The 23,626-nt window shown below is 43.9% G+C and overlaps 1 protein-coding gene across 1 annotated transcript; it reads right to left on the reverse strand.

The window, feature by feature from the left end:
- Positions 1 to 2,091: 2,091 nt before the first annotated feature.
- On the reverse strand, positions 2,092 to 21,325 carry plppr3a (phospholipid phosphatase related 3a). The gene is made up of 9 exons (XM_034858883.1): positions 20,786 to 21,325; positions 15,207 to 15,310; positions 14,582 to 14,767; positions 13,013 to 13,142; positions 11,087 to 11,282; positions 8,911 to 8,968; positions 5,597 to 5,770; positions 3,849 to 4,673; positions 2,092 to 3,387 (listed from the first exon to the last, which is right to left on the reverse strand). The coding sequence occupies exons 2-9, from the start codon at positions 15,285 to 15,287 to the stop codon at positions 2,437 to 2,439; spliced, it is 2,601 nt and encodes an 866-aa protein (XP_034714774.1). The 5' UTR covers positions 15,288 to 15,310; positions 20,786 to 21,325; the 3' UTR covers positions 2,092 to 2,436.
- Between the last annotated feature and the right edge of the window lie 2,301 nt (positions 21,326 to 23,626).

The following is a 23,626-nucleotide window of genomic DNA, read 5'->3' on the forward strand; positions in this document are numbered from 1 at the left end:
CTTTCTAATGAGGCATACTTAAAAAAACGGGTAGACCTGAGACAGACTGGAAAGATCTCTCGTGACTCAGATTAACGGGTATAGATAATGCATGGATGGAAGACTAAAGCATTGTAAGACTGGGGTTGTATATATTCTAAACATTATTTAGTCTTCCTTTGGCGCTCCTGAGCTAGATAAAAATGCAGATGTCCGGGCCCCAAAAGACCTGGTTCTGTCTGAGTTTTCTGCTTGTTTGACCCTTTGAAAAAGGGACAAAAATGTCAAATGTCCGACTTTATTTTAAGTTTTCACAAACACCACCTTACTACCACTACTTTATGGAATTCATGGTTAATAACCCTCATTTATATAGAATTATACCTAAAGTTTGAGTTAAAAAAAGCAGAAATTATTAATTATTTTGACTAATAGTTTAGATTAGAGGAGCGTACAGATGAGAATGGTCAGGAATGAAAGCGATCAATTGTATTGGCAAAGAGCGTTGTATGGAATCCAATCCATTTTTTTGTGGTAATTTGGTTAAAAAGAAACCCATATTTCAGATATAGACATTTTTTAAAAGGGGTCAAATTTAACCCGAGGACAACAGGAGGTTTAAAGGAAGTTTTTACTCACCACTGCTTGCTCTTGGGGGGACTTGTTAAATATAGTGTGGTATAGACTTAGTCTATCTGTTATGTGTCCTGAGATAACTTCTGTTATGTTTTGACACTATAAATAAAATCAAATTGAATTAAATGTACAACAACAATAGATGTTTTACAACCTGACAACCCAAAAGTTGTTCTTAAGAATGATTTAGTACGGATACATAAACCCCTTATAAAATATGCAAAGTTAGAAAGTGGTACCAAAATCGTTGAAATGCTAACAGCTATAATCAGAGACTGCTAGCCCCCAAGCCACTTCTTCGCATCCAACCGGCACCCGCACTGCTGGCTGGGCAGCTTCCCATCAACATTCCCCATCACCACAGTCACCATTGTGTGCCAGAGGGCCAAATGTGAAGGGCGACGGAGGGAAGAGCTTGCTAGCGTGGTTTGATAAACAAACGTTAATCTCCTTAGAGCTGCTTCAGGCTCCGTGGCAGGTTTTGCAAACAGCAAAGACAGACTGGCTGCCTGGCTCGCTGTGATGCGCGGCCCAGCCACCCTCTTCACTTAAGGAACAATTCTCTTTCCATTCCAACGCCTCTCCTGTTTACAACAGTAATCCAGTCAGTAACGTCTGTATCGGGGTACCCAACTGTGCATGATCCTCCTCATGCCCGCTTCTTCTCCTCCTTCATCTCACACCCCTCAACCAGAAACAACGCTTCCTAAGCTGGCTCTCTCTGGTGGATACTGACAGATATGCTTGACGTCAAACATAAATTTCCCCAGATGGTTTGTGTATTCAGAGGGGTAAAAAGTATTTTTTGTGGTTTGTGGCTAATACCTAAAAGCTATAGTGCGTAGTTTTCGTTGTCCACTTGACAAATTCTAGGTGATGACACAAGCCTTCTGTCAACCCCCCCCTTCTCCACGCAGTTGCTAGTAGCCAAGGAGGACATGGACAATTAAATAAAACATGAACTCTTCAGAAGAGCTAATTATCTTCACTTGAGGTTCTGGGTGTGAACGTCACCGGGCAAAACCAATCTTCTAAACACAGCCATGCAGAGAAGTACAGAGAGAGCTGTGTGAAGCTGTCTTAATTAGCTTTGTATCAACTCATTTGGCAATGGCTTGAATGTAACGGACGTTCATTAAAATACAAAAAGTTATGCAATAAAGCTTTAACATTATTGCATTTCTTTATTCTTAGCTTCTGTGTGCTTTAAAGCACACGTTTTTTGACTGGTTACAACAGAAAAGTCTGTGTGTAATGTCTGGAAGCCTTAAAAGGCTGCGCTAGATGAAGGAGAGCTAGTATTGCCTGTAGTTGTTTTGTTTTCTCAGTCTTATCCCCCCTCTCAAGGGAAACTTGACGTAGCAAATCCCAGACCGTTCACTGTTATATCTCTCTTTCAGCTGCAGCCTCTTCCACTCCTTCTCTGAATGTGTCTTATAGAAACACGGAGGATGTGCATGCTGAAACTAACTTTAAATTCTTCACCCGGTTTTTTTTTTGTCTCCCCTGTCTTGTCTGCTCTTTTCCCAGTCAGAGATGTTGAGTCTGCGCTGTGGTAAGTATGTGCTAGCAGGAAAAAATCAGATGCCCTGCTGAGTGTGTGTGAGCTGCCAGACCTCCCCTTGGTCCTCCACCCCCGCTGCCTCTTCATTTCCAGTATTTTGACCCAAGCTGCTGCTCTGGTCTCAGAGTCTCTAAACCTTTTTGTCATTTTTCAAAAGTCATTAAACTCTATTCCCCTGCCACAAACTACTTTGTTTCACTGTCTCTCTCAGCCGAGTCTTTTGAAGTACAATCGTTGGTATGACAGTGGTGTCTTTACTATAACATGCGCTCATTCTGCATGGCCTTGTAGTAGTGCTCCTGCTCAGCGTGGCTGCGGGCGGAGACAGAGGGCCGACGAGGCAGGGTGGAGGACCGGGACAGCGCCTGGCTGTGGCCATCCATCAGTAAGTCGGGATGGGGAGGAGGAGGAAGCATGCTGGAGCAGGACGGGTGAGGAGGTGGAGGCATGGAGGATGAGTGGTGAGGCGGTGGGGGCAAAGGGGAAGAGGATGGATGTGGAGGCGGGGGCATTTGACAGGAGGATGGGTGAGGAGGCGGGGGCATTTGGGAGGACAACGGGAGGGGTGGTGGGGGCATCTGAGAGGACAGGTGAAGAGGGGGAGGCATGTGAGAGGAGGCAGGGTGAGGGAAAGGAGGAAGCATAGGAGAGGAGCTTGGGTGAGGAGGGGGGGGCAAGGGGGAAGGAGACGAGTGAGGAGGTGGTGGCGGTAGAGGGGATGACAGCTGAGGAGGGGGAGGCAGAGGGGAGGAGCAGGTGGGGAGGGGCGGGGGAGGCAGATCCGGTCCCCCTTCAACGCTGCCGATGGCCGAGGAGGAGCACAGCGAGTCCGTTTTCACTGGGAGTGTCCGGTAGTCCCGGTAGTGATTGACATTGTCCTGTCGCTGCAGCGCTACCCGGTGTTGGTCCCCTGCCGTGTCGGCGGCCATCATGTTCCCACTGATGGTGTTTCTCCACTCCCACGGCTTGCCGTTAGTGGCCGACACACGCACAACTGGGTGGTGAGGGGCGTGAGCGTCGATAGTGACAATGCTCCCACTACCGGCGTTGCTCCCTGGGTTGCTCCCAGTGCAGCTGTCACGATCTGATGGGATCCGGTAATAGGGCGACTCGGAGCAGTTGGACCCACCGCCGGAGGAGGATCCACCTTCTGACGCCTTGGTGGACGAAGAGACTCCGTGACCCTGCTGCTTGGACATGGCTATCACCTGGAGGACCGAAGAACATCTAGTCAGAATAGACATAGGATAAATGCTCATAACGTTACATAATAGCTTGTTTTGCAGCGGTCATGCTTGATACTGGACCAAAGTCAAAGATTGCTGCTCCCATTAGTCACTTAGACACAAAGACATAGGAAAATAGGTTTAAAAAAAAAACTAATTTACCCTGCACACAACTATAATAAGTGTCTGAACCCTTGTTAGAGTTTTTTACATCGGAAAGTAATCAGTGAAATTGCATTGACTCGTGTTGTTCTGTTTTGAGTTTAACATCAAAGTAAATCATCACACAGAGCGTCTGGCAGCTGGTAAATCTCTTCTCCTGCCTCAACTATATTTTTCAGTACTGGCCACATGCCACAAGAAATCAAAGAATAAATTATTACTGCTCAAAACGATGCAATTATTATGATTGGCAGGTATTCATTTTCTAATTTCTTCCTCACCTGAGTGACTCTTTGCTGGCTGGGCGGCAGGCTGGGCTGCGTGTTGGGCACACGGGGTGTCGACACAGCGATCGCCCCTGTTCCCGGCTCCTTCACCCCTCCCTCAGTGAGTGACAGCCACTTGGCGCGGGTCTTGGCACTCTTGGGGGAGACAGGCGGCGGCCGAGAGGCCTCCTCAGGGATGTGAACGAGCGGGGGTGCCACCACCATCCTGGCTCCTGTCGGTGTGGCGGAGCCCTTGTTGGCTTGCACCGTGGGATAAAGAGAGGAAGGCATCTCCTGCTCTCCTTCTCCGGCTGCTGCTCCTTCATCTCCTCCATCCCTCCCGTCCATTCCGTCCTCCTCATCCCGTGAGCTCTGGCTGCGGACCTCCAGCGAGCGCTGCTTCCACTCCGACACCAGCTGCCGGGACCTCTGGGGGTCGAAGGGCACATGGAAAGTCATGTGACGCTGCGTGGTGGGAAGCTCATCTGAGGGGGAGATGGGGCTGTTGCCGTTTGCGACTCTAGGCAAGGTGTTGCTAAAGGTTACCATGGTCTCCTTGCCCATTGGACCCCGGGTTGCCAAGAGCTCCACATCAGCACTGGCTCGTTTGAGGGAGGCAAGGGAAGCCTTTTCCCTCCTCACCTTACTGCGAGCCCCGGACCCTAGCCCTGCCCCCAGCTCCTCTCTGCTCTCAGACACCCTGGGAGTCTTCCTGTACAGGGAGTCATGACTCCTCTGGCTCAGCACCCTCAAGCCATCCTTCTGCTGAGCTGGGGTCAGTCTCTGTAAAGAGGGGGCATCTTCGTCTGATGCTTTGAAGTTTCCCACTGCGAACACGGCCTGACAAAGGGATGCAGAGAAGAAGGAGGGGAGGAGAAACAAATGAGTAGATAATAAGTACCCAGCATGCTAAACAAAGACTGAAGCGTGAAAATGTATTTTCTTCAATCTTTGGGAGAGAAAAAAAAAAAAGTATACTCTTATTAGTGGGGAGCAAGTGCATGAATAGGCATTTCTCCTCCTTCCTGTTTAGTCTAAGGTCAATATGAATCTCTCTCTTCCACTTCTCTCTTTCAGAATTCATCCTTTAATGACAGAAGGAAGTGCTCCCCTTATTAAAATGTAAAAGATGAGAGAGAAAGAGAGCGAAAGGAGGAGGGAAGCGTGGAAAACGGCAACAACAAGTTTTCTTTAAATCAAGTGTGAAATTGTCCCAGAGAATTCTTATCGGATTATTCATTCTCTCTCCCTTGCCTCCGTAATAGAAAAGGCTATAAATAGACCCCGCCAAAAAAAAAAAAAAAAAAAACTGCTAGAAGAGAGAAGTATGGAAGCCACACGGAGAGGAGAGGTGATTAAAAAAAGAAGCATTTGTTAGCACATGCTGTGATAGTGTTAGAATAATACAATAGGATGATTCAGTCACAGCAAAACAACTAAACCACTTAATTAAAGAAAACAAAATGTATTTGTGAGTATTTGGTTATTTCCACCACGCTGCATGCAGACTGTTAACTATTCCCTGGGGACAAAAACAAATCCCTAAATGCCTACAAACATGTGCTGGCGCTTATTTCACAAACTAAATCCGGAAATAGAAAATACATTTTGAGACAATTCCACTTGCTCAAATTTCTTTCAGCGAGTCCAATTAGCATAAGAGGTGTAATTATCACGAAATCAGCTAAATAGATTACGCCCTTGAACATATTTTGCACACAGTCTGATAAATCTTTGGCTTCTGTGCACTTTACTTAACTAACCAAGTAGATTCCAATGCCGGCTCCTATGACGTAACCCACGTAGACGTCTATTGGGTGACTGCGGTGCTGAGTTATCTGCGTCAGCCCGGCGAGACCCGCCGCCATGCAGTAAGCAAACACCAGCAAAGGCTTCAGCAGCTTGGTCGTGCTGCTGATGCTGGCATTCAAATACATCTGCGGTGAGAGAAGCACACATGAATATATAAAAGACAGACAGCCAGACAAACAGATACTAAGGTGCATATGTCATTAACCCTCATGTTGTCCTCGGGTCAAATTGACCCATTTTCCCATATCCGTGTTCTTTTTAATTACCCAAAATAAAATAAAATGGTTGACAGCCTCTTTAACAATGCGTGGAAGTCTGGGACAGTGCCTAAGGAGTGGAAGACCAGGGTGGTGGTTCCCCTCTTCTAAAAGGGGAACCAGAGGGGGTGTGCCTATTACAGGGGTATCACGCTTTTCAGCCTCCCTGGTAAAGTCTACTCCAAGGTGCTGGAAAGGAGGGTTCGGCCGATAGTCGAACCTCGGATAGAAGAGGAACAATGCGGATTCCGTCCTGGTCGTGGAACAACGGATCAGATCTTCATTCTCGCAAGGATCTTGGAGGGAGCCTGGAAGTATGCCCAACCAGTCTACATATGTTTTGTGGATCTGGAGAAGACGTATGACCGGGTCTCCCGGGAAACACTGTGGGAGGTGCTTGGGGAGTATGGGGTGAGGGGGTCCCTTCTCAGGGCCATCCAATCTCTGTATGGCCAAAGCGACAGCTGTGTACGGGTTCTTGGCAGTAAGTCGGACTCGTTCCAGGTGAGGGTTGGCCTCGCCAGGGCTGCGCTTTGTCACCAATCCTGTTTGTAATATTTATGGACAGGATATCAAGGCGTAGTCAGGGCGGGGAGGGGTTGCAGTTTGGTGGGCTTGGGATCTCATCGCTGCTTTTTGCAGATGATGGGATCCTGATTGCATCATCGGCCTGTGACCTTCAGCACTCACTGGATCGGTTCGCAGCTGAATCTGAAGCGGCTGGGATGAGGATCAGCACCTCTAAATCTGAGGCAATGGTTCTCAGCAGGAAACCGATGGAGTGCTTTCATCAGGTAGGGAGTAAGTCCTTACCCCAAGTGAAGGAGTTTAAGTACCTTGGGGTCTTGTTCGCGAATGAGGGGACCATGGAGCGTGAGATTGGTCGGAGAATCGGAGAAGCGGGTGCAGTATTCCATTCTGTTTATCGCAACGTTGTGATGAAAAGGGAGCTGAGCCAGAAGGCAAAGCTCTCGAAATATCGGGCAATTTTCGTTCCTACCCTCACCTATGGTCATGAAGGCTGGGTCATGACTAAAAGAACAAGACCCAGGGTACTAGCGGCCAAAATGGGTTTCCTCAATAGGGTGGCTGGCGTCTCCCTTAGAGATAGGGTGAGAAGCTCAGTCATCCGAGAGGATCTCGGAGTAGAGCCGCTGCTCCTTCACGTTGAAAGGAGCCAGTTGAGGTAGTTCGGGCATCTGGTGAGGATGCCTCCTGGGCGCCTCCCTAGGGAGCTGGTCCAGGCACGTCCAGCCGGGAGGAGGCCTTGGGGAAGAACCAGGACTAGGTGGAGATATTAAATCTCCAACCTGGCCTGGGAACGCCTCGGGATCCCCCTATAATTTGGATCAATTATAGAAACTCATGTGAAACGTTGTTGTTAAAGGAATAATTTGACATTTTGGAAAGACACTTGCCGAAAGTTGTAGGAAGATTGTTATCACTCTCATATCTGTCTTTTCCCTTGTTTCCAATGCAACTCCAAATATTTGAAGAATTCTCTTTAGGTGACATTATATTGAAAATGTACAACAAACTGTCTTATATTCTTTTGTTCCGTGGAAATGCTGTGCACGATACCATCTTAATGAGCTGTTTTAAGACGAAAAAATGTACACTACCTTTGTGGTTAACTGACTCATTAAGATGACTATTAATTGAAAGAAAAACAATGGGGGGAAGTAAGCAGGAGGGACACGGGAAGAGAATATATTCATATACTGTATTTATATCAAAATTCTGTGCATGCACACATTACATTTCAATTACATAAAGTGGAGGACAGCTGAGTGACAGACAAGCAAAAAGTATCCATTTTAACAAGCTTGTCCATGTAGTAGTGAGCATAAAAATTCAACTTTTCTTGAAGCAAGAATATGTCAGAAGGGTGACATTTCAGTTCTTTTCAATGCCATACCATTTTTTGTCTACTTTGTCAAATGATCTGCTATATTTGTCAAATTTCAGAAAATGGAATTTCATTGTAAAGGTTTTTTGAGACTGAACACAAGAAATACATGTCTTAATGTGGTGGTAGAACAATAACGTAGAGAAAGGATCCGTCAACAGCGGTAATGAGCTGCTTCTCAACGTTGCAGAGATTAGACAACATGTAACATGTAACTCTAGCAACCAAAACAGCTGTTTTGTCCTCCTCTCCTGCCTTTTCTCTCTCATCAGAAACCAGTCTGGTGAGTTTTAATGAGCACACTTTGGGTTTAGTGAGGCAGCAGTAGTATGGCCAGTAGCTTAAATAGTTATTGGTGGAGGGCGTTTGTGTGTGTGTGTGTGTGTGTGTGTGTGTGTGTGTGTGTGTGTGTGTGTGTGTGTGTATATGGGGGGGGTTGTGTTACCTCATGAGAAAGTGACAGTGCTGCTTTTCCGTACAGTTCACATGCTGCTGCTGTCAGCACCAAATTACAGAATGACAAAAATATCCTACCAATATGCATTAGGATGTACCAGCCAACAGAAATCTGACCTAAAAAGACAGTTGCTGTTATTTTTTGCCATGCCAATTTGGTTGGCTCTTTTGACCTGAGGGTACTGTTCTGGAAATCTCTCAGTGAGTAAACAGCACAACGCAATTGTGATTTATGTATGAAGTGACAGGGATTTCATTCCAGCTAAAAAAAAAAAAAAAATCCTCTGATATGCAAGAACTAATCTGATGTTGCCAGCAGCAACGGTCGTTAATAGAGGAACATCTGGATAGTGATCAAGTGCACAAACTCATGAAAATGTAAGAAAGACATTTCAAAAGATAAAGAAGTGCAAAAGCATGGCGCTAATATTAGCGTTTCACAGTTCTCAATTTTTACGAATGTGCAAAATAAAACAGAGTTAACTATTTCAAAGTGACAGTTTATGGACTGCTCCCAAGTGAGATGCACCCACTAAACCCTAAACACATACACAACCACATGCAAGCATACAGTGCATGAAAGAAATACATCCTACTCAATATACACAAACATAGAAGGCAGGTATGACACAGAAATGCTTACGGAGATATAGACAGCAGCGAAGCCAGAGAGCGTTGCATGCTGGGATGGGAATGTTTTCCTAGGGGGGAGAAAGGGAAAGAGTTAAGTGTGAAACCGGCAAGGCAGAGACACAAAGGGACATTTATGTGTTCACAAAAAATTTTTTTATTACCTCTTAAATAAACCTGAATTAATTGTAATAAATTGTGATGTTGTAGTTGTATTTGACATTAAAAACCTGTGTGTTTGTCAAACTGAGTGTGCGTCCTTGGGTGTGAGCATTAATAAACACACACAGAATACCATGGGGCGTTAGTGGGAACATTAGGGGAGAGTGAATGAGTTGAGGTCAAAGCTGCTAATTAAGAGTTTAGAAAACTGAATCATGAATCTCATTAGATTTGGGCACTGTTTGTGTGAGTGTGCTTATCATGGTGTAAACCTTCTCCCACTTGTTCATGGCTGAACCTGTGTGTGTGTGTGTGTGTGTGTGTGTGTGTGTTTGTGTGTGTGTTTGTGTGTGTGTTTGTGTGTGTGTGTGTGCTGGTCCTTTTTTTTTTTCAAAGGTCTGTTTGAGGGTCTAGGCTTGGGTTTTAGGATTCAGGCTAGAATTTCATTTAGGTCACATTTATGCAAATTTTTGCAGTTAGGCATTTAGCGTTGATTGTTAAAGCAATAATTCAACATTTTGGGAAATAATGGAGTATTTGCTATGCCAAGAGTTAGATGAAAAGATTAATACCACTCTCTTCTCATCCAACTCTACACCATGAAAGCAAGTGAGCATATTATCCAAACTGTTGAACTAATTCTTTGAGGATTGTTTTAGGAGCTAGGGGATGCATTATGTAAATATGAGTCCTAACAAACGTGTGTGTGTTTGTACTATTACGATAATCCCTATATTGGCTCTTGTCTGTTTGTATGCACTTGTGCCTGTCTATTAACGCTGTAGCTGCTTTGTCTCACCTCCATCTGTTGGTTACACTCTGTGCTGTTAAAGAGTATCCTCAGAAGTCAAACTTAGCAACAACACCTGCAAGTGAGATCTTACAGCCAGGAACACTGAGAATTTGTCAGGGCACTGTAAGTCTTGTGTGCAAATGCACACTTAACTTTACTAAGCAGCATTTCATTGATGAGCACTATTGTATTATTTCTGAAATCCAAACGAAACAACAATTTCACTCCTTCTCTATTGTAATCTCCTGTAATCCTCTTTAAATGCATGTATATAATACAGTCGTCCCCCAGAGACTGCTGATTAGTTTTACTCGGGGCAGAATTGAAAGCATTTTAACATATTGCTGTACTGGGTGGAATTCTAGCCGCACTGCTGCGGACAAAAAAAGACCTGCGGAGGGTTGGGAAAATGGCTGAGAGGATTGTCGGTTCCCCCCTGCCAAATCCGTGCGACATCCATTTAAGCCGTCTCCCCACACAAACCGTTAGCATCCAGCATAACCCCTCGCACCCCGGAAACCTCTTCACAAACCCTCCCCTCGGGAAGATTGAGAACCCTAGGAGCACGCACCAACAAGCTTCGGCCCTCAGCCTTTTCTCCTGAGCTGTACACAGGCTGCAGAGACCAACCACCATCGCCACCACCCAGTGTCCACCCCCCTCCCGCAGATACCCCGGGCCTGCAATAACGGACTCTGTGCAATAATGTCTGTGCAATAACTTTTGTATTCACTGCTACCTATTTCTATTTGAATATTCAAGCATTTATTTATACCATAGGTAATATGTGTATTATGAGTGAGGTGTGTGGGTGTGGGGTGTGTGCATATACTAAATATTTTAGATTGTATTTTAATGCTGCAAACTGGATTGCTCCAAATACGTTTTGTTTTAGAGTATAGTACAGTAGGCACTCCTGTGAGATAGGGCTGAGTAGCAATATTCAGTATACTAAGCAACTACCGTAAATCCTTTTATTAGCGTAATGTATTCTGTAGCAAAGGGATCTAACATTGCTATATTAATATCTAATGGCATTGGAGCAGCCTGCTAGGAAAATAAGAAGCGTACATTAATATCCTGTAATAAATGCACTGCATAATGGTTATGTTTTCATACTGTATGTTTCATATATTTTTGTATGAGTGGATGCAGATTTTGAATTCAGGCAGACAGAGGCTTTCTGTGTGTCCATGCTGTTCTAAAGCTCTCTTCATGCATCGATGTGGCTTACCTCGCTGACATGATGGCATACTGGTCTTTGCCCATGCAGATGTCCCGTGTGATGTAGGCGTTGTTGTCACATGAGACTCCCGGGGCCGTGTAATTGGGCTGGCAGACGGTGAGGAAGAAAGGGGCGTGGTAACCAGTTGCTAACTGGATGACATCTGTTACCAGGGCTGTTGCCAGGAGACCGAATACATGAACACCTGTGGGAGAGAGGTAAGAGACAGAGATAGTTGGTTAACAAAACGCCCCTGGTGTTTTCTTCTCTGGGATACGAGCTGTTCACTTATGATTACCTGCAGGTGGGGATATAAAAAAATAAATAAAAAATGACACTGAATTTGCTCCAACAACCAAAAGTGACACCTCAAGCCTTCAGTTTGATACCGTTTAAAGCTTTACTGCAGACAGTGAAATTCAGCAAGGTGAATTAATTAGTCTTTTCACTTCAAAGCTCAACGCCTGCCTCGAGATATTTCTCATGGAGCATTATATCAAGTCTTTTTCTTTTCAAGTCATATAATTAGCTTATTTCCCTACTCTAAAACGTGGAATCAAGTTGGAGGCTCAGCTGGTAAGTGAAGCAGTTTGTCTGAACCAAAACTGATTTCCATCTTAAAAAAACAACAGCATTTTGCTCTTTACTGTTAGCGGGCAGTTAATCACAATGTTGACTCTGTTGTTAGCCTAAAGGACTACAGACAGGGGCGTTGGACATGTCTCCATCTGACTACAGGTGGAGACTTGTTAATCGCCCACTGACCTTACTTTAAAGGACTAGTCCTCTGTATCGATGCATCAGAAATCACTTCAGTGAGGTGCTGCTTTTAGATCATATAATTTAGATTTATAACATTTATGCAAAATAAGGCTTTTTTGCAAATCATGTCAACCAATAGCCATATGTCAAAGGTTCCCTGAGCAAAGACTTCAACCTTATAAGTGTTCACTAATCGTTAGATGCTGTAGAAAGTTACTAACCTTAACTACCATTTTTGAGCTAGTGATAACTCATAAAATTTGAGAAATTAAAAAAAATGCATTATAAGCATACGGGTAAACTGACTACTATGAATATGTTACACCCCATTCTGTAAAAAACACTCTGAACAAAGTCTCTATCATTATTTTTAATTGGAATCATAAATGTGTATCCAATTGTTACACTGTTTTCCTTCCTGAAGATTTATCTGCGTAAACCTACCTTTACTATTATTTTTAACGACGACCTGTCACATTCACACAGTTACACATTCATATCTGGAAGCGGCCCAGTACAACCATGGTCTGATCTGCTGGCCACTGAGCCGCTCCACTGGAGTGGTCGTGGTCGTGGTTAAAGGCCTTGCTCAAGGGCACCTTAATGGTGGTAATGAGGGAGGGACAAGCGCTGTACTTTTACGTTCTGCCCCCCTATTTTATCCTACCGGTCTGGGGATTGAATTGGCAACCTCCCGATTCTTGTGTGTCTCATTAAACCTTTAGATAGATAGGTCTGCTTTGTGTTGCTTTCAAAATCAACTCACAGAGGTCAAGCCAGTAGATGATCGGATGCGAACCACAAAACAACAGCGATCGGATTGTTTCACGACACTGAGAAAAACTGGCAAATTGGATCGTGTCCAGACATGAGTCAGAACATTTCTGCTACTATAGTGTCCCACTTCCATAGTTCCCAATTAACTTAAATACATTGAATAAGGAATCGTTTGGTGCTTGTTTTAGATCAGTTTTAAATGCCTCTTCATCACTAACAGAATAAGCATCGTGAAAAAAATAATGTTGTTTGACAAACAGTGCGGTTAATGAGTCCCTCTTAAAGATGGCCCCTGAGGCAAGCTTCATTACAACTATTGCTTTGTCCATAGCAACGGCCAGGTATGCTCCAAAACTCCCTCCAAAAAGCCCCAAAAGGATTGGTAGTTGGACATACCGACAAAGCGCACGGTTCTGCGTAGGAAGGAGTTGAAACTGCAGCCTCCAGCATTGATGCTACTCTCCGACTTGGGACATGTCTTCAGTTTGGACTGCAAACAGTACATCAGGCCCTCCCCCATCATAATCTACCGACAGAGAGAGAGCAGTGGGTGAAGTCTGTGGAAACTTACTACATTTATACTTCTTTACATTGTATAGTGCAAAAGGTAAAGCGCTGACACCCAAACAAACCAAGAAAAAGACAGAGGAGAAAAAAAAGAGAGGAAAAAGGGTTACACTGCTTTTAATGTCAAATCTCTTTATGTGATTGTCACGTACAGTGAGAGAGAGAGAGATCTACGGAGGGAGAATGGAGGCAAGGTGCTATTGAATAGCGATCACTACCAATCTCAGTGATAGATGAATGTTGGAGAGCTCTGCTCATTTCCATGCTGCTGATGGATTAGCAGTGTGTGTGTCTTTGTATTGATTTTTTTTTTTTGGGGGGGGTGGGGTGTATGTTTATCAATGTGTGTTCCATTGATTCAGCAGATATATTTGCTTTGTGACTGTTTGGAGGAGCTGCTTTATGTTTGCATATTTCTGTGCCTTATGTATTTGTCTGTACACAAGCGGGTCTGTGTGATGTGTGTGTGTGTATGTGTGTGTGTGTTTGTGTGGATTTCACAAACAAAACCCCAAACCCCAGGACACATTAGATCCCTAAGCCTCTGAGACAAGATTTATCCTTCTGACTACGATAAGGGAAGTTTTGTTCTTATAAAGCTTCACCAGTAAACATTTTTACATTGTGTATCAAATGACAACTCCACAGGGAATTGTTACACAACATTTTTTTTTTTTCTGCTTTAGGTAATACAAACAGCAAATTCTGCATTCATCTGTTCAGTTTCCAGGTGAAAAAAAAGATCTGGTAAACAAAATGTACACTAACTTCCCAGCAACAAAGTGGAATATTAGTGCCGACCTAGTGAACAAAGTGAAACACAGAGCAAACTAAAGAACAAGATATTTTTCTAAGGAGTTGGTAGAGACCAAAACAGAGGTAAAAAGAGAGCGGATATTGAACTTTCATTCATCAGGTTTAAATTATTCTGTATGGAACTGAAGATAAAGCTCAGGATGCCTTCCTTTTGTCTTTAAGTGGCATTAGAGCTAAGCTCAGGGAGTTTAGCCTACCTGTAGCTTGGTTTGTGTTTATCTCTGTAGAACCAAGAAGCCTTTCCTTTTGAGAAATATACACAGTCTCCAGTGTTGACCCACATTTACATACAAAAGTATAAATGGCATTCTAGATGTAACTGCTGTGTTTAAAATATGCTGTGTGTGCATTTAAACGGGACATTTATTAGTTTGATGTGATCCTATTTTTCTGATAATAGAAACGTTTCTTAATACATGTATTGTTACGTAAGAATCCATTAGATTAACTATCCATCTTTGAGGAAACATTAGAGCATATTTATCTACTTTTGAGGAATTTGGTATTTGATTCCATGGAAGTCCATGAATGGACCTAAACCAGTTTAGCAGGGGATGTTAGACTAGCTTGTGATTGACTTACGGACGCTGCAGGACCAGCAAAGGCCAAACTCAGCAGCATTAGCAGAGGGATGAGCTCATCCCCCGTCTCCACGTACGGCATGGAGAGGTCACGGTCATGGCAACGAAAGCCCACCATCGCCGGGGACAACACATCTGTCAGCTCCAGAAAGTACAGGGACACCAAGGAGGACAGGACGATTGGGAGCTAGACAGTCACACACATGTGTGTGCGCACACACAGACACACACACGCGCATGCACGCACACACACACACACACACACACACACACACAGGGCACACAAGGACAAAGCAAAGAGTGAAAAGTATTTCATATTTGGGTTTTATTCATCCAATGTTTTATCTCTGCTTTTATCACAACAACTGGCACACACCTTCAAACAGACACACACACACAGACACACACACACACACACACACAAGATGAATCATAATATTAGATTGTGAAAAACATCAAAGTCTGCTTTCAGTAGGGGTTAGATGCACGACACAAAATCAACAAAAAACTCACTGCTAGTATGACTAGATACAGCAGAAAGAGTGATTCAGCTTGTGGTCGATTCACTAGACGTCATGATGACAAAGCATTGCTATATTAAAAAATGGTGATTCATCATTACATACCTCTACAAAATAAAAGCATGGCAGCAGCGTCATGCTGTCTTTGGGTGGTTTCTTCTTGGCTTTGTTTTTGGGAGACGTCATCTTGGGGTGGGACCAGTCACAGCCTGTTGGGATGACAAAGAAATGTCAGAGAGGAGGCTTAGGAACACTTTAGTGGATTTTCACCATCTATTTTGGATCCGGCACCGTCAGACACCGCCTACCAAGAGCCAGGGTCTGGACGAGGTTTCCCCCTAAAAGGAAGTTTTCCTCACCACCCGAGGTATCCCCAAAAAGTGAGTTATTCCTCACCACTGTCACACTAAATAATTGCTCTTGAGGGAAATACTGGAATTGTTGGGTCTTTGTAAATTATAGAGCGTGGTCTTTAAAGTGTCTTGACATAACTCTTGTTGTGATTTGATACTATTATATACTATATTTCTGAAAGCATCTAAAAAAAGTTCTAACTTCTGTCAGGCTTGGACTGGATCTGATGAACACACATTGGTTCAGAAAGGTTTCAAAGGTGGGTTAAGCCCGTAAGTTTATGTTTTATAGTGCACACATTAAAATGCATTAGTTTAAAGAATGAGACCTCTTGTGTAATGTATGTAACGTATTCTGAGCAATTTTGTCAAAGTGTTGTTTGCCAATGAGGTGCATTATTAGTTTTAGAACACCCAGCACACAGACGACCAACAAACACACACATGGTTATTAAGGTGATAAAAAAACTATGGGAAAATCTACAAACAGAAATATCAATTTCAAAATGAATGTCCAAATGGTTTTTACACACTAAATGCATCTTCCTCACAAACTTATAAACACACACACACACGCCATCAGTAACCTGCAGGCGACCAAAAAGGCCTGAGAGAGAAGTATTAGCCAAGGGCACGAATGGAAAACTAAACAGTGTTAAATATTCACAGCTCTCCCCAAAGCTCCCTATATTTCTCCTTTCTGCCTGTTATTCTTCTATCTCTACATCTGTGCTCTACCCATTTCCTTACTCCTCGCTCCCTCAATCGCACCCTCTTTACCTCTTTACGTCCCATTCTACTTGTCAGCTTCCCAATCACCTTCCATATATCCCTTCCTCTTTCCTGCCAATCTGCCTTTACTTAAGGCTCTTCTCTTGAATTCTCCTTTTCCTTCTATAATTCTTCTTTCTACCAACATCCACGGCTGTCCTGATATCTAGGTTTGCTTTGGTTTGGTCAGCATTGACTATATAATATAAATTACATACTAATGAATGTGAGGATCAGTTGTGTCACTGGGTACTGAAACCGGGTGCACCTTGTAGCACAGACCTGCTGAACCAGCTAAAATGAATTACACTATTTAGAATGGGTTTCAGTGGAGAGTGTTTGTGTCCCATTATTGTGTAAAGGACATTTTCTACTCGCAATTTCCCCCTTCTTTGCAGACAAATTGACAAATGAAAGGCAGATTGAATATGAGCACAAAATCAGCTGATCTGACGCTTCGATTCCAAAAATACTTTGCTTAAAGAAACTTGTTTTGCGTGAACTCTGTCTCGTCATTTCTACCTCTTTCTGCATACTTCTTCTTATGTCTATGTCTCTCCATATAATTGTTGTGTGATCTGTTTGCTTTTCTTTGCTTATTTCTCTCTCAATGGCATTTTCTTTGCCTTTCTCTCTCTCTCCACTGTTTATCTTTTCACAGCATATGTGTCTACCAATCCCTTTCTCTGCTTTTTCAACCTTCCTACATCTTCTCTTGTCATCTGTCCTTCCGTCTTAACACCTCTCTCTCTCAAACCTTCTTTCTTTTCCTTCATCCTCGGTCTCTATCTCTCTCTCCCCAATATAAGAGGGCCTAACCCTGAGGCGCTGTACGACACAGAGTATCAAAGACTTCTCAGTCTAATTTACATGACCGCTGGAAATGAAGAGGAGAGGAAAGGAAAGGAAAGCAGAATAGAGAAAAGGAGAATAGGAGACAACTGGGAACAAGATAAGCGGAGATCAAAGACACAAAGATGAGGAATGATTTTTTTTAAAGCGGGAGTTTAGCTCCAGTTTGTATATACAGTATGTATATGGCTGGTAGTGCTGGTGGGGGAGAGGGAGGGGGGGAGGATCTGAGACAGAGAAGACATTGGGATGGGTGGATTTCAGTGTAGCCAAAAGCAGCTTAGAAAGACGCTGGGTCCTGGGTCTCACTCTCCCAGCCGCTTGGTCTCTCAGTGACCTACTCCAGTCACCACTTAAACCTCATCACACAACACACACACACACACACACACACACACACACACACACACACACACACACACACACACACACACACACACACACACACACTTACTCTTTACTGAAGTACGCTAGTAAGAGGCCAGCTTATCTATCACACCAGCATTTGTCCTCTGGGCACAATGTGTGATGGCAAAATGTGTGTGCTGTGTGCTTGCATGGTAGTGTTTGTATGTATGTATTGTTTAAGCAATGTACAATATATCTGTATATCTGTGTATGTGTGTGTGTGTGAGAGAGAGAGAGGTGGATAGAAACAGTCTGTCAGACAGTGAGAAAAGCTACAAGACTCAGTGACACCAGACACAAGAAAAGATACAAGACTCAGGGACCACCAACACGGGCGTAGGGGTGGAGGTGTTAGAGACAGACTAGTATAGACCAGGAGTATTGTATGGTATTGCAAAGTACAATGTGGTGCAATGTGTTTTTTGCACGCCAGGCTAGTTGTTGAGCAGCGTCACTGATAATGGATGATGGTGAGAGAGTGTCGTATAGTTTGAACCATTTGTACATATAGCTACAAAAAGCAGTGCACTGAAAGTGTATTCCACGTGTTTATTGCTGCATGCACTACATTCACTGAAGCAGTATAAGAGGGCTGTGGTCTGCGTAGGGTGGAGTGTGGGGTGCCACGCAATCTCATGGACGGGGTGGTATGATATTGTACGAAAACTTAGGCATAACAATACAAATGATATCCTACGAAACTACGGCGACCCCCGGGCTAGTCACGTAACAACCTGTCACATGACAGTTACATTTAGCATTCTTTACAAATAAATTTAGCTGAGAAAATGTTACCGGGTACAGGGCGCCGTGAGGATCCTGGCCAATTCAGCGGCCGGATCGTCATGCAAGGCTACAGTTAAATTTAGGCACTAAAACAACTAATTAATATTAAGAAAAATGTACACCACATGAAAACACCGGTCCCCTTAAAGGAACATGCCCCCATTTGTTGAAATAGGGCTCATCACACTCTCCCCTAGCTGTAGATAGGTGGGCCAACGCGCATGCATTGTTTCACTCAGGTGCAATACCAGCAGCGCCGCTGCTAGTTAGCTTAGCGTAGTGAATGGAATCCTAGGTTTCCGGTTAGCATGTTGTTAGTCAACAAAAAAATAACATAATTACTTTGTGTGACCTGTGTAGTCACAACAAGTACAAATAGCAATGCAGATTAAGACTAGACGATAACTAGCGGCGGAGCTGCAAACTAAAACAATGCATGCACTGAGACAAAAAAGGGTTGGACTTGTGTCTTGTGTTTTCCGAGGGACACAAACTCGGCTCCCCCGCTTAAAGCTTTTGAGCCACCCATCCAACCATCCACCCCGCAAGCTGTTCTCATTAACCATTCGTACGTAGTACATCAGTACGCTGCAATAGACAGATGGTTGACCAAAGAAACAGATATCTAGTGTCTCAGTAAGGTGTTGGGCTCCCAGAAAAAGCTTCAACGCTACTTAGCATTGATTCTCCAAGTGTCTGGAAGACTACTGGAGGGATAGACACTACTCTTCCAAAAATAAATCCCAAATTTGATGTTTTTGTGATAGTGTTGAAGAATACTGACAAACGTGCCAGTCCAAAATCTACCATGGGGGTTATAGAGGAGTATTATTATATGGTATCCTTAAAAGTAGTAGAATACATTTAAGCACTGTACTGCATGACATAGAGTTGAAACTTTCAGACAATTAATCAATTAGTCGATAGTTGCAGATACATTTTCTGCCTATTTAAGTCATGTACATGCAAAAACATCACCTAGTTTTAGGTTCTCAGGTGTGAGGATGGGTTAATTTTTGTTTTAAAAACAAACTGAACAGTTAATTAATCAAGTACATTATTGGCAGATTCATTCATTTTCAAAATAATTGTGAGTTGCAGCCTTAGCATGGAGCATTATAGTCGAGTGTTTGGACTTAAAGGGGCTATGAAATGGTTTGAAGAGAGCGGAAAACATATCGATCACATCCATTACATACATTTATTACGCTCATTATGTCTTTTGATAAACAAGGAAAACCTTTCTTTGGCTAAGCGGTTCAATTTCAAATAGAGTGTTCTTCACAATGTATGTTTTTGATTTTTGTTTAAGAAACATCCAGGGAAAAGATTTCATCACGTTAGTATGAATCTGAATTTTGTCAAACTGGGACAAAAAAAGCTCCCAAATGTTTGCTATGAGAAATGTTTTGGTTGATTCCACAGAGGTCTGCTTCTGCAAATATGTCTGTATAGTATGTTTACCCTATAGTCTATCAGTAAAGGTACTTTTATTATTATTCACATGCATTAACCCATCCCTCAAGAGAGCAGTGGGGGCAGCCAATCACAGTGCCCAAGCCTTGATCAAGGACACTCACAGGAGAACCTAGAAAATGCTTTTTGATGGTGGGGGGGAAACCGGAGAACATACAAATTCCACACAGATTGGCCCAGAATGACCTGGATTCGAACATCACAACCTTCTTGCTGTGATGCCACCATGCTACCCTTTTTTTTATCATTTTCTACTTTCTTTGAAAGTATAGCATAGCATAGCACTAACATAGATCCATGGTGTCTCCCGGCATGCCATATCATATCATACCATACACATATTCACATCAGAATGCACAGTTTAAAGTCTAAAGTCTGTTCTCATAATGACCTATGGCCAATAAGCATGAACTTCATGATGAATTAATGAGGTGACCATAATGTGTAGCAGTACAGTTTATCCATTTTCCATCCACCATGCAGCTACTCATCCATCAAGAAAGTTAAAGCTATATAGCTGCAAAGCCATGTCGACTGCAGGGGCCTTAACAGCCAGAGACATAAAGGGCCATATGCTCGACCTACTGTGGAGAAGGCTTTAAACAACTCTCTCTCCTACCTTTACATTAAAAAAAAAAAACATGGGTTTAAGCTGGTATCAACCCCACTAATATAAATTGAATAAGCATGAACATGCAACCATCATAACCGTTGTTTATAAAAAAAATCATTATGATGGTTGGAGTGATGTTTTCCTGAAAATGCATTTAGTTTGTGATTGCTGTTTTCTCCTGGTGGTCAGATTAGATTTTTAGAAGCAATCACAATGCCGTTTAAGCTATTGATAACATCACTGTTACTCCAACACAAGCAGAAATCAGCAGATTGCGTATGAGATCATGAATTATGAACGTGAAAACCATGTGCTGATTTCCTCCATGCTCGCCTCTCAGCTTGTGTCAGGAGGAGCTTTTGGTTGCCGGGGGATGCATGCGGGGGAAGAGAGCCACAATGCAACAGGACAGCAGGAGCACTCACCGCTGTCCCGGGGGCTCCGTGAATTCACCGAGTCCCGTCGCCCCCTTCCCCCCCGGCGTGGTCGTGTGTGCTGCTCCAGTTTCGCGGTGCACCGTGTCTTTAATCCATCTCCAGCGACTCCCAAGTCACCCCGAAATCCAAAACCCTCCACTGATATTTAGAGAGCACTCCGGTGTGAGGCTATTCTGGGATCACTAAAGGAGACTGGGAGAAGGAGGTTGGATGGGAGCAAGTGGGGAGACATACGGAGGAGGAGCACGGATGGCGAGAGAGAGAGAGGGAGAGAGGAGAGGGATGGTTGCTGATGGTGGAAAGTCAAATTTGCGGCACTTGCTGGCAACGCGTTCCTCCTTTCTATTTCCTGGCTTTGGATGAGTGAGAAATTCACGTGCGTCCAGCCGGTTTCTCCCCTTTACTCGCACCTGCAAGTTTTCTTATTTCCCATAGAACGTATAACACGGATACATTTGATATTCCAAAAATAGCTTATTTTCTATGCAAGGCATCCGTCACACGGTTTTCGGGCGCACGTACACACACACACACACACACACACACACACACAAAGGCATAGGGGGCGAGCAGGGCTGGGAAGGAGGATGATGAGGAGGAGGGGTACAGGGGGAGGAGAGAGTGCGGGGAGTGCGCTTATGGTGGGGGGAGGAGACAGCCTGGTCCACACATACACACTTCTCTCCTCCTTTCCATGCTGAATTCCTGTTTCGGGGCTACCGCCGTGAGGCGACCGAGACAAAGGGGAACATTTTGGAATATGTGTGTGCACGTGTGGAGTATGTACGCCGCCTGCGCATGTGTGCGTAAAAGCGAAGGGAGCGGTTTAAAAGATAACCTCTCAATTATAAGCAGGAGCCAATTTCATTGTTATTATGCTATAGGCTCAGCACCAGATAGGATATGCCTCGTGCAAATGCCATCAGATTCGTTTCTTGAACCTCAACTTCTTTTTCCTTCCCAAGAATGATGGCTGTCTCGGCCTTTGTTTACTCTAGAGGGGTGTGGCAGGCGTTTGACCACTGTGGTGCATTTGGATTGTGCCCGGAGGAACCGCTACGGAGCCCTGGACACGCGCACGCACCCTTTAAAACCCCAAATTCACATTACGAAACATTAACAGACACCTCCTGGTTTCACTGACTCATCATAATGACTTTGCGGTACTTAACATGAAACACGTGCACTTGTGCGTGCACGTGTTGCATTTGGAGCACATGTACACTTCTGTGGTTGCTGAAGATGTTCTCTGTAAGAGATCCATATATTTTTCTCCCACGGTTATTAATTCTTAATAAGGGCTTAAAACTGAACTTTAACATCCATTTAACACTCCTGTCTTTTCCTCTCTACATTTTCTTTTTCATCACTCATGTCAAGTAGCCTATTGTTATAATTGGTTGTTGTGACACATTCAGGGACACTTGCAGCAGTTATCTGTGCAGACTAAATTGAGAGGGTGCAAAGCAGGAGGAAGCTGCCTGCTGACCAGCCTCAAATGGTTTTAAACTCATTCATATATTTGCACACACAGGAGCACCCACACCCCCACCTTCCCTCTCCTCTTTCTCAATCCCTGTCATTTGGCTCCGTGTCTCTGCTCCATGCTAGATGAATGGGGGGCGCCCCATTTAGTGTTGATCCTGTCTCCGGTTGCCAGGGAGTTTCTCTGGTTCTCATCGGGTACTCCCTCGTTTCTGACTCCCTCCCCTGATCCCCCTCCTCATTCCCAGCCCAGAGCCCCCACCCAGACAACATCACGCACACACCGCCACCAACACCCTACCCAAGGGTTGGTCCCAGCTGGCAGGAGCTAATAAACTCATCACTCACAGTGCCTGGCTCCTATTTACCTACCACACAAAGCAATATAGAGAGGGAGGGAGAGAGACATGTGAGGTGGATGAACACTGTTCTCTGCTTCCCACAGACTACTCAACATGGTTCATTTGGTCCCAGTAACAGTACCTCTGAGATGCAAAAAGCTCCACAATTGTATTTTCTTTAATACAGAATCAGTGCATTATCAGCACTCTTTACCATTAACCGCAGTTGCATGGCAATTGATTGCCGGAGGGATGTACATTGGGGATTCTTAAGTTTGATTAAAATTCTTCTTGACTGCTGTTCACACATGTGACCCAATTACGGAGTCTGAACAAAAGGCCGACCACATTCAGACACCCACACATAGAAACACAGAGTCAATGCAGACTTCCAGGCTGAGGCAGTGGAAGGCACACACTTCACATGTGTGTTGCGTGAAAGCATCTGGGTAGATTTCTGCATGTCAACACATTCACCCATCCATCTATGAAAGCCCACACAATTCTGCGATTGGATTCTGATTGATTTTTTTCTTTCAACAACCCATTCAGTGCACCCCCATCACCTGACAAAACGACCGTATATTTTATTACAACACGGATAATCCAACCATGTGTGAGTGCAGGGAACACGCACTTGATTGGCTTTATCATCGTGAGATTATCTTCACTTTATACAGTCTGGTCAATGCACCGACACTAAATCATCAGCATGCCTGTGTCTCGCTCTCTCTCAATGAACAATAGTACATGGTATTTTAAAAAGAGTATTAATCTTGCTTTGACTATGTGGTTAAGAAAACATTTAAACTGCAATATGAAATACAACACTATAGATCAATACAGATGAAATGTGTAACAATGATTTGTTCTGCCATGTTATCTAGGCCACCGCCTCATGGGGTGACTGACTAGCAAATATACTAGTCACCACACACACACACACACACACACACACACACACACACACACACACACACACACACACACACACACACACACA

The sequence above is a fragment of the Etheostoma cragini genome, chromosome 20 (assembly GCF_013103735.1).
Source record: "Etheostoma cragini isolate CJK2018 chromosome 20, CSU_Ecrag_1.0, whole genome shotgun sequence".
NCBI lineage: Eukaryota > Metazoa > Chordata > Actinopteri > Perciformes > Percidae > Etheostoma > Etheostoma cragini.